We start from the raw sequence: 15,952 nt of genomic DNA, 5'->3' as shown, positions 1-15,952 counted from the left end.
GGAGTTTGTGGGGTGTGTGGGAGGGGACTGGTGGGGGTCAAGTTATTTATGCCTAATTAGGTGAGAGTGTCTGCGTTCTGCTCAGGCTGACAGTAGAGCTGAACCCTTTGCCCTCTGGAAGCATGTGGAGTTGACTTCAATTACTGGATGGAGGTATCATGTGTCCCATTGTTACCCCAAGTGGAGCAGAGAGATCATGTCATGTCATATTTATAGCACGTAACTGTGATGCTGTTAACACAAGAGTTTTTATTCGGTAAGAAATGTAATATTAATTTAGCTTTTCCATTGGCAACAGTGGCCTCTGCTGACTGACATGGTGAACACAACACATTTCTTTTTACCAACTTAATCCTTGACGAAAGGACGCCTGTTTGGATGCCAAAAAACTTCCAAAGAAAGCGTTTTATCCACAAAAGACTCATTATGCTAATATTCATTCTGATAATGCGCCTAACAATTCAACGTTAACTGGCCTGTTTAAACAGTTGCACTGTGTGCTACGTAGGGGTGCAGCTGCAAAGCGCCATTAGGAATGAATAAAATGAACTCATTTTAAATCGTTGTAGATGTTTGGGTAATGATTAATACTGTTGTCCTGTATGGGTTCAATAGTTCAGAATGCCAGCTGGAAAACAACAGCCATTAACAACAAAACTCTTCCGTAAATTAATCATTGCATATGTTAATGCTTTCATCTGATAATGTCTTACATCTATCCAATTTAAACTACAAAACAAACATCAACGATACACTTCAGAGAAATTGTATTTGGGTCACATATTTAAATATTTAGCTATTACAGTAAGAAGATAGGCTTTAAACTTAAGAAACAAAACAGTTTGCATGTAAATGTGGGCAAGCACTTGCTGCAGAGTTTCTCCATGGGTGTGTTACAGTTATGCCGAAGAACCTGATCCAGCTTCAGGCTGTGGTAACTCAATATGAGCGAAAACACATGAGGAGGCCCAGCCCTCCTGCACACACCTTAGTCAAAGGCTCCTTTCATTAAACAACAAATTGTTCATTTAAAGTTTTCTGTTGAGTCTTTTGAAAAGTGTCGTATGACCACAATAACCAGTATGGGAGTTACAAGTATGCAAAAATACGTTGCAACCACATTTCAATAATTTTCCACTCTTTTATTTCCGTCTCTTTTTTTCCTTTAGTTGTTGCCGCCGCTTTACATCCAAGCGCCGCGTCCTGTGCTGTCACGGTCAGCCACCAGGGGACAGAGTTGGCCTTTACCTTTCCAGCTTCTGACAAACTATCCCACCGCTGCTCTTCTCCGGCTGCTCTTTCTCCTCCCGCCTGGCTCACACAGGCCCACCTGGACACCCAGTCAGCCCTCTCCCTCCATGGGGGTTGGGGGGAGGTGGCGGGGGCCCTGGATCTGGACCCCCAACATATTCAGCTCGGCTCAGCTGAGGGAGAACTGGGACAAGCATCTTGCCTCGATGCATCGACTCTCACAGGTAGGACAATGTATAAAAAATGGTTTTGTTTCATCCCTTCTTTGATTTAAATAAATGCGCATGCATCCACGCTAACACAAGATGTCCTGTACTCAGATCTCTGTGCAGACCTGCCAGAGTTAGAGATAGTCAGCCTCCTGTCAGAGGGCCAACCCAACTACACTCTCCGAGCAGACTGTGTATTTGGCTACGACAATGACGACTGGCTGCACACCCCACTGCTGCAGCCAGAGGTCGTCCTGGGGCTCACACACCAGCAAATTGATGAGACCTTCAAGTACTTCCGTGAGTTCCCCCCCCTTAACATACAGTCTTACTCATTTTGGGAATTTAAAGGTTGGAGGTTTTTCCACATTTCATAAAACACTTGCAAGACTTTACTGTTTTTGTTGTGTGCTTGCAGGGATGTACTGTTTGTTTATTCAGAACAGCTTGTTTAACTTGCCACACCCCACCAAAACTCATTGTCATAATACGGCAATTATCATAACCAGAGCGATGAGAAAAAGCCCTAAAAAAAAAAAAAAAAATTGTCATTGGTGCAACGTCTCAAAATGCCCCTTCATTCTGTCTACAAATCATTATGTTTTTGTGTCATTCTTGTCTGCGGTGATCTCAAGTACACAAAGATTCTACTTCACTTGCCGCCCTCCCTTCCACACACTGCTGTGTAGGTCAACAATGTCACCAAGCTGCTTAACCTTGTGTCGCTTGGCTTCCTAAACAGTAGATCTGCAGACAGAATAGCCAAGTGGCCATGTTGAAAACATGCGCGCTAGGATGTAGTATTTAAAAATACCTGTCCATAGCATTGATATTTTTTTATAGAAACATGAAATGTGTGCATTATACTGGTGGGATTTTTCTGCTGTAGTTTGATTTTAAAACTTGGTGCTAGTGTGACCCACCCAGTGATGCCAGTATCAGTCACTGAGAATTTGACCACTTTTTTTCCAGCACCGAGTAAATTATTCAGTTATTCAGTTCTTAGATTAAAGATAATTATCCTAGTCACTGTGGGTTTCTACTGTGTTGTGGCAAGGGCAAGTCTCTGAAGAAAAGTCAAAGCAATATGAAACTTGTAATCTAATGTTGTTACTTTTGAAATCAAGTAACTGGTAAAGGAGCATTGTATAATCACATTACTTTTTGAGGTACATACTTATAACAAAAAATAAGTTACTTAACTTGCTTCACTCAATAACTATTCCCTTGGCTTTCATTGGTTGCTTTTTTTTTTTTTTTTTTGATCTTGCAGAAGAGTAAAATATTGTCATCCAAAAATGTGCTGTCTTCAGTAATTAATTTTTACAAAAAAAGAGCTGAGAGCCACCATCTTGAAACTCTTGATGACCCTTTGTTTGGAGGAATAGGAACTCATGAGCTTACGTGGTTGCATCCTCATAATGCTAGTTAGGCTGTACTTAAGCGATGCCAAAACACATGTTCCTATGTGGAGCAGGACAGACTAACCTGCTAACTGGCTAACCTGTCTGGTTCTTTGTCAGTCGGCATATGGTGTTGTTTAGTTTCTGCGTAACCCTCTGTTACATCTTCAATGCTGCCAGTATTTGGAATTTAGATTACCGTCATCAAATACATGCCTTCGCTTGTAACAGTGAGAGTATGTTGTATTGATTTTGTTTTGTGTGCATGGGGACTATGGTGCCTTCAGATTAGTCCTGATCAGTGTACCTCCATCCAGCATGGATATAGGTTTTTCTTGCCGTTTCTTGACTTTTCTCTGAATACCATTCTTTTGTTTGTTTTTTTTACTCAATTTGAATAAGGTGTGTTGCAGCAGGGAGACGTAGAAAACATGCAGGACACAAGACCCCAAGAATTAGGATTGACGACCCCTGCCGTAGACGGTTGGACCTAATCTGCTAAGCTTTTAAGATACTTAAAATTGTCTTGCGTGATACATTTGATCCAGAGTCACTTATACATGTGAAAAATGTATGAGGTGGTTAATATTTCAAACCCTGCCGTGTCTTGGTTAGCAACTTTAAGGGTCAAGACTAGATGTGAGAATGTTGAATCTTTTGAGACGTTTGCATCATACACTCAATGACGTCTTGCATGCATGAAAATTCCCTTTCTTTGTTGCTGTTAGAAATTTCTAATGTGCAAGAAGTGCAGTTATTTACTGTTTTTATATATTTTTGTATTTCAAGTGAAGGTTTCATTGCATTAAGTGTGTGCATCCACTCATTTTATTATTTATTTATTATTATTTATTTTATTATTATTACTTATCAGTCCAGTCTTTTTATCTTAATATACGATTAGTATGAAGGTTGTATTTTTTTTGTAAGAAAACTGAAAAACATTCAACCCACCACAGTCTGAATGTATTCTCTCTGAATCCATCAACCTGATGCAAAGTGGGTGTGGCTTTGTCTGCACCAATCTTCCGCAGAGCCCTCTCTCTATCATGCTGACATCAAGTTTGTGTGGTGAATCAGAGCACCCATTGACGTGGTTGGAAACTACCATCCAGTGTTGCACGGGGGTGGATGAGCTTAATATGACATCATTCTCACTGTACCAGCGTTGCCATTTAGAATTTTGCACCATTATATCAATAGGACACCAATATTTAGATAAGTGGATGAGCCAGGGGGCTCAACGTGAGCTCATCTGGCTTGTGAATTAGAGCTTGCATCATCCATGACCCCTCCTCCACTTTTTCCTTCTGTCCTTTCTCAGTAGTCCAACGTGGTCAGGTGAACGTAGGCAGGAATGACGACAGATGGACCTTACAGACTGATGGATTATGCATTAGCACCAAGGAGCTCAGAGTCTTTACCACAAACAAACACAGGTGTATCCACTCCCTCCAAGGCAAGGGGATCTTGTTTTTACTGAACACACGAGCCAACAGCATCATGCTGGTTAGACGACAAACGTGCATGGGAAACTAACAGTAGAATCAGGAGGATTTAAATGATGGATGGCAAGACTGAGAGCAGTTTTTCTGTGGTCACCATGGAGGTGTGGAGCTCCTCTGCATCCGAGGAGGAGGAAGAAGAGAGGAGCGCCGTCGATATTGTGCTAGAGGACAAAACCTGCCGCAACAGCAACACCGCCAACAACAACAATAACAACAATAACAACAACAATAACCTTTGCAGGGAGGTAAAGCAAGGTGAGATAAGCCATAGGGATGAGGATGATGGAATTGATATTAGGGATTCCTGGAGGAGCTTTAAAATGTTTAGCGTCTCTTGAGTAGATTTTGTTTTCTGGCTCAAATGTTGAGGTTTGTGTTATCTAAGAGCTTTAATACTTAACTATGTGCAGCATGTACTGCAGAGTGCAAGCTTTGGAGTCATGACTTTGAGGGTTATGCAATGATTAACAGTTGCAAAATGATTGTTTACAGGTCTCTCCTGTAAGTTTTGACAAAATATTGTATTGACATGTATTTTATGCGTAATGTTCCAGAAATATAAAATAATAGTTTAATTTTCCAATAAAAATTGATGGTCTTAGTAATGTATAGACAGTGAAAGGAAATTTCCTAATATTTTACTTGACTAAATAAAATGGTCAAGCTGACCCGCTTTACTGAAGGAATTTGATTGATTGGGCATTTATTAGGCCTACATTATGTGTGCTGCTGCCCTAGATCTAGCTCAGTGATGGTAGATGTCATTGAATGAAACGAATATAAATGAATGAAACTAATATACTAATGATCATGTCAAGTTACAACCACTTTAATGTTTAATCATTTATCACAGAATTTAATATTGCTATTATAGGATATCCGTTGATTTAATAGCAACACATTTGTCAAGCATACCCTTGATTCATCCTCTGTGTTGCTGCTTCTCAAAATGGGCATATTGCTGGCACCAACACCAGCACTGCGACACAGGCGCTCCTCCAAAAATCAGCAATGAAGATCCATCTCTGTCTGTCGTATAGATTTTACAAATATTAGACATTTTAGATACTTTGGACTATTCCCTCATTTTGGTCATGTGTTTTTAAAATCCCTCAAGAAATTGAAAGCATTGCAGAACGATGCCTTCAGGTTTGGCAAGTCTTGACATTATTGTGCAACAATAGACGATGGAACAATGTGAATCTTAATCTCAGAGTTTATCCTTCCCTGTCTGATCCTTGCACTCCAACAGACGTCATAAGTACGTCTAAATCAGCAATGCCCATCCTTAGGAGAACAGTACTGTATTAGGTTATTGGTTTACGTAGCTAGCTAGAATTAGCACCGAAACCCTAAAACCTTTAGCTGTCATAGCAAATCTTTTACGTTCATCTCCCTGCGCTGTGAGGCTGCCAGGTCAAGTGCAAGTAAATTGTGTACATTTTTTTTTTTTTTTTTTTTTTAGTTTTTGGGAGGGCGTTTTTCCTTGTCCTCCTGGGAGTTAAGATCAGGGGATCCCGTTAATATTTATCAATTGTGAGATTCTGGCCATGTGCCCTCGCTGTTCGGGAACCTGTGGTGGAGTGAACGGAACCTGTGGCATTGAAAGATTTTCCAAATGAAATCTGGTTTACGATAGACATATGCATATATTTTACTGGATAGGAAACCCGGTCGAACTATTTGTCAATCCTCGCGTTAACTCTACTTTATCTGTACAGTGCGTAAAAGTATATTTTCCTCTATATACAATTCGAGTACCTGAAATTTAGTTGAGCTAATCTCTTCAAGTACTTTTTGACCTGTTCTTGAATCTAAGAGGAACGGGCAGTCCTGTCAGCCAAACTGTTACATAGCCATGACCTCTAAGGCCAACACATTTAAATTGGTATACTTTTAAAGCACCACGTCCATACTTTGTTCATCCTATTTGCAGTGTGTCCAGGCCATCAGCAGATGTCTGCTTTTTATTTAGAAAAGATGGAAGTCGCTGTAAACTGCAGTAAATCAACAGGCTCAGTGCGATGCACTTGTCATTTGTCTTCTATAATTCAAGCACAACAATTGATTCAAGTGTCACCTCAGCTAGAGGACATTAGATTTTCTCCATTAGCCTTATTAGATACTGTGACAGCTACCCTTACAAAGTGTTTGGCAGCCATATCCAAGGAGCCCAATCTAATTACTGTGTTGTATGACAAAAGCCTTGCTAAGATTCAAATGTCACACCTCATTCTGGTTATTCAGACTTAGGTGCTTGGCCTGAAATGAACAACTGGATATTGAGATTCAAATTCAAAGTCAACCTGCATCAAAGGCAGGTGTATTATTTTGTATGACATTTGAATTTCTCACACTCCTCTTGCATTTTGCATATTACAAATTGTTGCAACATTTAGCTATGTACCGTAATTTCCGGACTATAAGCCGCACCGGACTATAAGCCGCACCAGCTAAAATTCAGGGATATTTTAGTTTTTTTCTTACATAAGCCGCACCGGACTATAAGCCGCACGTGCACATGAGTTTTTTACAAAGAAACACCGTACACAGAAAGCCGTAAAAATCCATAAATATGCCGCGCCGCCATTTAAGCCTCAGGCTTCAAAGTAACCTTCTGAATAAAATGCATTAAAAGTTCACATTCATTACAACTTGTTTTTGGTGAGCACAATGCCAGAAGAATTGAATTTAAATGCTGATTGATTGGGTTTTAATACAATGCAGATGGTCTAAACAGCGCCACTGCTTTGTGTAATCTCTGAGTCACATAGTATGAAAAAGGGTTTAGAGCCCTTTGACACAGGTCACCTAGCGTGTATTCCTAAAGCTCATAATAGTCACAAGCAACACTGCCAGAATAAGCAGCAGCCATAGTAGTGTTTCAAAATAGTATTTTTGTTGTCGTTTTGTTCTTCAAGATACCGCACAACAGTGGTCCACAGCCTTTTTGCGAGTGTATAAAAGTGATCAAGTCATCACAAAAATCACGGAAAAAAAAAAAAAAAAACGTATATAAGCCGCACCTGACTATAAGCCGCAGGGTTCAAAATTTTGGAAAAAAGTCGCGGCTTATAGTCCGGAAATTACGGTATGTGTGATACAATCATTTTTCTTTAAAAAGGGAAATGTACTTTTTTTAGTGTTTGTATGCAGATAGTTGAGTCTACGGTTTGCCTGCCCACCCATAAAGGATGAAATTAAACAATCAAATAGATATTTAGTCATTTCTCAAAATGTGTCTAAGCCAGACGATCTGCACTTTCCCACTGCTACAAATTGGTGGAGCAAATGAATACAATAAGTAAGCACTCCCACACCGAATTTCTCAGCCAATGACATGACCAGCTTGGCTCGATGAAGTTTCAAAACAAAACAATCACTGACACTGAAGCCAAGGCATGATTTTGCTCAAAGCCAAAATAGAAGCACAGTGTAGTGTTGTTGCCATGGGGTTGAGTGGTATTTTTATTTGGTGATGTCATACGCCACACCGTTACACTAATTAACGTGTAATCTGGTCACGTGTGCCTGTGGGGACAGTCAATTTAGCCTTTTGTGGCTTTGCATAAGTGTTGGCTGATTCACAGATTCTAACATTGCTTCGTACTGCTTGGTGCTATATTAACCATCACCGATAACATAAAAAAAACATTCTCGAATCGGGACATTTGTGATGCAAACCTTACATTGTGTGTTGGTCTAGTAAATTGTTATGCACTGTAAGTGAGCCCATCACCAATTAATCTTGCATATCATGTCATCTAATGAAATTTGGTCATGGATCTATTCTCAGACAATATTGTTCTCCCAATAAACAAAAGTCTAAATCCAGCCAATGTTTAACCTTGCTATACAACTCCTGTGGCCAGTTTGTTTTTGGCAGACACCCCGCCGCCCCCCCCAATTGCGCTATATCGGTATCCAGGTGAACCAGGTTTTTAGAGGTGTCTTATCTCGGCTAAAAAGGATCAAGCTAATAGGATCGCTATCTGACTGACCACATGGAGTTGTTATGGTCTGTTGAAAGCGGCTCCACATGAATGAATCGATTCCTTGTTGTTGTTGTAACAAGTTTATTTTGAACCGGTGAAGTGTATTGATTTTTTTTCCCCACACCAACTCGGTTTGGTCAGACACAAACCAAGCCTTGTTGCATGAACTTATCAAGTTGTCTTAGATGAGAGGCAAAACATCTTTGAGAAGACTCTCAGAACTGTGCAGTTGCCATCCACTCAATGACCCTGAGAAAGAAAAGATCTGGATGAATGAGAATGCATGTCATTGCTTCAGTTGAGCCGCATACTATGCAGAGTGAAAATCACCTGCAGCATCCATTCATGAATTCCCTCATCTTCTGAACCGCTTATCCTCAGGAGGGTCGCAAATGAGCTAGAATGGCGTTCACGCTTTCTTGTGTGAACAATTTATGAAGGATGCAGAGGCAATAATGAAATCTCTTTGCCTCCTTTTCTTAGTGCTGTGCTCAGACAGAGTTGGCCAGGTCACCAAGACATATCATGACATTAAGGCAGTCACACACCTGCTGGAAGAGGTAGGACGCACACACACACACACACACACACACGCACACACACACACACACACACACACACACACACACACACACACACACACACACACACACACACACACACACACACACACACACACACACGATAATAAGGACTTGAAAGAGGATTAAACTTGAAACACTTTTAGTGTAATTTCCTGTGAATAAAGAAGCACAATTTGCTTATTTGGGTCAAGAAAGAGCATCTCCCTTGTTGTGCATTATTATACACTTTGTATGAATGTGATATTCTCCAGAAAGAGCGTGATCTAGAGTTAGCAGCACGGATTGGTCAGTCGCTCCTGAAACAAAACCAAGAACTGACAAGCCGAAATGGAACACTGGATGAACAGCTGGAGAGTGCAAAGGAGGAGGTACAACTAAAACCCATTATGCTTTAGTTAAATTGCACTTCAACCATGAGTCTTTTACTGAGATGAACTCAATTTATGGTGAACTATTTCTCAGATTGCTCAACTGCGTCATGAGCTTTCTATGCGAGATGACCTTCTCCAGTTCTACGCAAGCACGGAGGAGATAGAAAATGCTGAATCACACTCAACGTGAGTACAACACGCACAAAGAGAGATTCTTAACAATTAACATTGTGCGAAAAAGTTCGGTGCTGCATAATCATCATCATGAAAACATGATCTTTTGGTGGTGAAGTGCTAATGCCGGGGAAAGTTTTAGCATTCCATACAAAAACCTACGGAAGCTAATCTGGCGATTTTTAGTCAAGGAATCTGTTTTCAGTGATACTTTGCAAAATAAATTAAAAAAAAAAAATACGGAAAATATTCTGGAGGTTTATGGTCAGTGCAGCTGTTTGTATTATAAGAAGTTTATATGAATTAAATTGAACAATTATTCAACTATTTTCCTGGACATCTAATTTAAAATTAAATTATCCATTACTACAATGTGGCCTGCCCCAAAAGAGTTTAACACCTTTGGCATGCACAGCATAGAGCGAAGCTTTGTAATTATTTAATTATTACCATTTAGGAACTGACACAGATGTGATAAATGGAGCTTAAACTGGTTTAAGGTCCTTCCTCTAATGCCTATAAAGTGTGAATGTCTGTGGAAGGTTGCAATTGGTCAGTGGGGATTAGAAGTAGCACAAGAATCTAACGTGAGAAGCATTGACACAGCTCCTTTGGCCGGATGTATTTAAGAGATTGTTGCCTGCCATCGAGGCTGTATTTAAACTCCAGGTCACTATTCTAATAGTCATCTACTGTTAGCACATACTTGTACTAACACATTTGCATTTTTTAAAAAATATTTTTTTTTACTATTTTATATTTTTCATATAATTTCTTTTCTTCGTTTTTACAATATTTTTTCACTATCACCCCAATTGATTTAATTGATTGATTTTTTTTCTTTTTCAACAATCAACACATATTTAGACCAAATGTAACTTAACTGTATTCCTAATATGGGGAAAATGTTCTTTACAGAATCAAAAAAAATGAATCAAGCAGTTCTCTCAGCAACTTTGTCCACTATGACTTCATGCAGCAGAAACTGAAATGTTTAGAGGACGAGAACCGCAAACTTCGACTGGAGGTAACCCTCTTTCAGTGTTCACTGTAAAAAACATGTGTCCTTTCCTTTTTTATGCCTATTGGCAATAATTAAAATGTAACTTTTATTTTTAAATCATTGTTTTTTGTTTGGTATTTGTGAAAAAGGTAGTCCAGAATTAAGTTCAATGTTTTGCATCGTCACATAAATGACGAGACCCAACATTATTTTTGCAGGCCAATGAGCTCTGCACAGAGACTACGGATTACGAGGAACAAGAGCAGGAGCTGATGATGGTGTGTGTGGAGGAGCTATGTAAGTCATCTCCTTCACCAAAATTGGAATTGCAACGTTGTGATTGCGCTAAACAATCAAGAGCAATATGGGACCTGTGTCTTTTTAGCCTCTGTCAACAAGCAAGTAGTGGACCTATCAGACGAGCTAGCGCGCAAAATGGAAGACTGTTTTCGTCAACAAGAGGAAATCAGCTTGCTTCTTGCCCAGATTGTTGACCTGCAGGCCCGCTGCAAACGTGTGAGTAAAAAAAATAAAAATAATAATAATTAAATTCAAATTAAATTTACTGCATCTTCACAATATATTGAAGTCCACTATATTTCTTGCTTCTACAAATGGCACTGGCAAGTTGCAAACTTTCCTATCCCGTACTTTCTTTTTGTCCCTGTAGATTACAAATGAGAACGAGGAGCTGAATCAACATCTGAATGCCTCCCGTGAGAATAACCTGAAACTGGAGTCTGAGGCAAGCAATTCAAACTCACTTTGATGAAGAGACTTGCTCTGGGTTTTGTTTATTTAAAATGGATCATAATAGAGTACATTGTCAGTCGTGAATGATTTAAGCTTGACATTTTTGTCTCTTCCTTGTCTGCAGCTCAAAGACCTGCGGGACAAGTATTCCCAATGTGAGGACATGCTCCACGAGGCTCGAGAGGACATCAAAAATCTGCGAAATAAGAGCCTGCCCAACAGCACAGTGCAGCGTTACACTGCTCTGGCCTCTGTTCTCCCCATGGACAGTCTGGCAGCGGAGATAGAAGGCACCTTCCGTAAAGGCTTGGACACGCCTGCATCGTCAGAATACAAGTAAGTGTAGGGTGACATTGGTGTATGCATTTGTTATCAGGTTCTGAAAAAGTGTGAAGGTACAGTATTCTTAATTATTTGTAGAATTTTTAGGATTATTTTTTTGTTTTATTTAATTATTTTAGTTTTTTTTTTTTTTCACAAACGTAGTTTGAAAAATGAAAACACCTGCACAATGTCATGAGGACCAAAACAAAAAGTCTGTGTTTACCATTATCAAATTTCTAGAAGGATTTTTTGTGCAGCTTTTCTATTGAATCTCTTTTTTTTTTTTTGCAAGGAGTGTATACATGGGTTATTCTTTGAAATAGTGGAGTTCATTTAGTCTATGGTGCTTATGACCAGTGTTTAAAGTATGTTTTTTTTTTTTTTCTCAATCAAATTTAAGATTTCTTTTTTTTTTCTTCTTGCAGAACCCACCCGAGGCGTGTGTTTGAAACCGTACGTGTGGTGAATAGGTCGGTGAGGCTGCGCTCTCTATGTCACTCCCCCGGGTTCCCAGGGTCAAGCCCGGTGTCCGTGCACTCCAGTTCTACCAGTACCCCCCGGACTAGTTACTATGGCTCCGACAATATTAGTCTTACTCTGGAGGACAAGCCTGGCTCCAGTCTGGCCCAAAAAGACGATAGGTGCGTCAGTGAACCTAAACACACAATTGTGTGTCACCACTCATTTTTAACATTGTCACGTTCTTTCTGTAGCATCAGTGGGCCTAAGCGTCTGGGCCAGCCAGGCACTCCAGGTGGCCCTGACCTTGAAGCCGCCTTGCGCAGCTTGTCAGCTCGCCAGCAGAACCATTCTTCTGAGCGGCCATTCTTCGATGTGGAGCGCGAGCGGAAACTGCGTGCCTTGGCGGCAAACAGTGACGGGGATGAGGGTTCTAGTGGCTTCTTGACACCAAATGACAGCCTGGCCTCCAGCCCAGCGACATCAACCGGTACCAACTATTCCAATGGAAGCTCTCGCCACTCCTGTGACTCCTCAGGATCCAGGTCATACCTGCCTGATCGCTTGCAGATCGTCAAACCTCTGGAAGGTAGTTGTTTGATTTATCTTTCCAAGCATATGATACTAATCTACATTCAGACAGGTTTTTGTTGTGAGCAACGTCACACCAAGAATGTTAGCTATCCTTGGCATGATCATGTAACACACACTAATCATCACACACTCAACTCTTTAAACCTGACATTGTTCTTGTATCATAAAGCTTTAAAGGTCTCCCAAGATTAACATTTTAAAAAACAATAACCATTTGACGGTTGTTATCATTAGGGCTTTAGGAACAAAGTAAAACCAGCTTTTCTACAATCCCGAATGAGAATTGCTAAGTAATAAATTACCATTAGCAACTACTTACAAGTACTTGCTGTCATTTTGATTTTGAATATAATGACCAGGAACATATCATAGGTATTCGCTGAAAAACCATTCACGGCTTTTTGTGTGTTTTTGTGTTCTATTAATATAGAACCACTTTATTTCACAGTAAGATATTTTATGGCAGCGCATTGGCATAGAGGTCCGTATTTCTGCTTCACAGTCTATGACAGAGTTTGTAGTGAGTGACTGGACTTTTGTACATGCACTCAAATGTCATTTATTTTCATGCACTGTTGTCTCTGGTTGTTTCCCTCAGGCTCAGTGACTCTACACCAGTGGCAGCAGCTGGCCAAACCAAACCTGGGGGGTATCCTACACCCTCGTCCTGGCGTCCTGACAAAGGACTTCAGGGAGCTTGAAGTGGACATACAGCACGTGTACAGTTTGAACGACCTGGAGGAGGATGAACCTGACCTGTCGCTGATCTCAGGAGCTCACAGCATGGGTAAGACACCTATTAATTACTGTGTACACAGATATATGTATTTACTACAACACATGTACAGTGATCCCCCGCTATCTCACGGTTCATCTTTTGCGCCCCTGCTACGTATATAGCAACAACAAAAAAAAAAAGGTTTTTTTTTTTTTTTAGCGTTTTTCGTGTGCATACGCTATGTTTGTAAGAAGCTGAATGTGATGTTTGTCTTCCGATAACCTGCAGTGTCTCGATCGGGTCCCAACCGCCCTCCGACTTTTCCCACTCCTGCCACAACCCACAGCCAAGTTCCCCAACCATCCCTCCTCACCCCTTCATTCCCTTTTGGGTAAGAATTCTTGTAGTCGTTGTCTTGCACGTTTTTTGGTCTCTTCCTTTGTTGCCAGCGTTCCCACCTGCGTTGACATTCAGGTGTTAAGATTTGGTTTCTTTGTGAATCTGAACTTTTTTTTACAAGCAAAATATCTCTTAAATCGCACAAAACCTTGGCTTTGAACAGTTGCCCTGTATGATGTCACATCAGGCGTTCTCCTTCGTTTACAGTGCACTGAAGTCATTGAGATCAGTTTTGCTAATTTGACCAACTTTTCCTTTCCCCCCATAGTGGCAGAAAATGTCTGTCCAGGCTCTTGCTTCAACTTTAGAAGGAGCAAATCCTCAATTTCTGAACATCACAAAATTAACCATGGCCTCATTCAGTCATGTATGGAAATTAACATCTGTGCGCTACTAGTAGCATTTTCTAACAACACGCGTAGCAGCACAAAGCATGTAATAGTGTATGGACTTTCTGGAGGTCAAGTATATGGCGTAGATGCTCATTTCCATATTGGTGTGCCCTTTTGTTATGTCGCATAGCCTCACCTCAAATCCACTTGTGTGTTGAAAACTTGTTGAGCTGTTCCATCCGCTCTAACTTGTTTGCACACCTCTCATACTCGAGTGGCTTGTTGAATTTGTTTAATGACTCTTTCATAACCTCACGATTGTGCTGCCTCAGTATTTCCTCATTAACCTTTTTTATTTTTTTTCTTCTTCTAACATTCACCACAACTGCTAGCAAACATAATGAAAGCGCTTGCACCATTCTGTACCCATTTTTGTTCTTTTATTTTTTATTTTTTGCAGCCATCACCCTATCAACCTGCCATTATGTCCGAACTGTGAGCACGTGAGCGCTTCACCTGTATCCTGCCAGCAATGCTTTGGCCTCACGGCCTCCACCCCCCTAAATATAAGCCGGTCATCACCGGGGCTCCTGCAGCTTCTTGAAGAACGAGGTATCTCCGCCTCCTGTTCTCCCCGCCAACACACACACAGTATCCACAGCATAGAGCCTCGGCTCTCCAGCGCCGTCGACAAAGGTGGGGGCTCATGCCCGGACATGGCCGGGAAAAGGAACAATTTGAGCTTCAACCTAGTTGGAGAAGCTTCAGCATCTCAGGCTGCACAAAGTGGCCGCCTAGAGGATAGTGAGTTGTGATTTTTTTTTTTTTTTTTTTTTTTTTTTTTTTTTGGGACAACCATCACACTGCTCTTGGCCCACTGCACATTGTGTCTGTTTGCGCTCCAACCAGACTCTCATGGTCCTCTTCTTTTCTGTTGTTATGGCAATGTGTTCACCCATGTTCATCTCAGGACAATCACCCAATCTGAGGCTGCTTAATTGCGGCAATAGATTAGTTTTCCACACAAATAAGAAACTTCAAAAAAGCTGCGATAATCTTTTTATACCATATGCCGTAGAGATTAGTGACACATTTTTTTCTCCTGTAAAAATACTTGTTTGTAGTTGATGTAAATTCCATGCAGTAATTTGTTACGATCACACTGATGAACTTTCAAATTGCACTGTAACATTATTCTGGTCTTCCTGTGTATTACCTGCTGTATTGAGAAAAAATATTGTATATAACATGATCATGCATAATTACATTAACGGAACTAGATGACGATGCACTGAGAGGACGAAACAATGACTGCACTGAATTGTTGATTTTCACCTTTAGCTGTTTTCACATGGCAAATGTTGTTTGGGCATCAAACTGCTCCAAAGCACTCATTTTAAATCAAGTGAATGAATGTCTTTAAAAAAAAAAAACAATCATATTCACGACTTCATAGGAAATTTCACTCTGTTGTGTTAGAAAACACAGTAATGGTACATATGTACTTTTGAAAGCTGTATACCGAACAATCATTGAAAGTAGAGGAATTAACACAGTTATCTGTAGCATAAGGGCATAGGATCCTGTAGTTTTAAAAGGGAATGAAACGAAGAGCACGTTATGCTCACTTGTGCTTGACGTTAACCAAAACACTTTTGTCTGCACTTTGAACGTGCTCTGTCTGTATTTGCATTCTCTATAATATTGCAGTGTGTGTATATACTATCCCACCTGTGAATAAAATGTTGTAATTCCATATTGCTTCAGTTGTCAAGATTGAATTTGCAAACAACTTTATTCATGGCATTGCAAGAGTATTAAATCAACAACAACTCAAGGCAAAAGCATTGGTTGAACACTGAAGCAGCAGCAGCA

At 40.4% G+C, this 15,952-nt stretch overlaps 1 protein-coding gene across 1 annotated transcript; it reads left to right on the top strand.

The window, feature by feature from the left end:
- Window positions 1–1,082: 1,082 nt before the first annotated feature.
- hap1 (huntingtin associated protein 1) lies at window positions 1,083–15,833 on the top strand. The gene is given in 17 exon segments (XM_068650650.1): window positions 1,083–1,095; window positions 1,170–1,475; window positions 1,572–1,760; window positions 8,850–8,926; window positions 9,202–9,318; window positions 9,413–9,507; window positions 10,414–10,522; window positions 10,717–10,795; window positions 10,884–11,014; window positions 11,169–11,243; window positions 11,376–11,587; window positions 12,001–12,216; window positions 12,289–12,623; window positions 13,227–13,415; window positions 13,635–13,737; window positions 14,538–14,829; window positions 14,831–15,833. Coding segments are annotated over 17 exon segments (2,583 nt in total). The 3' UTR covers window positions 14,876–15,833.
- The last annotated feature ends 119 nt before the right edge of the window (window positions 15,834–15,952 follow it).

The sequence above is a fragment of the Syngnathus scovelli genome, chromosome 5 (assembly GCF_024217435.2).
Source record: "Syngnathus scovelli strain Florida chromosome 5, RoL_Ssco_1.2, whole genome shotgun sequence".
Classification (NCBI taxonomy): Eukaryota; Metazoa; Chordata; class Actinopteri; order Syngnathiformes; family Syngnathidae; genus Syngnathus; species Syngnathus scovelli.
The sequence above is the reverse complement of the archived record's forward strand: the minus strand, read 5'-3'. Positions and strand labels throughout refer to the sequence as shown.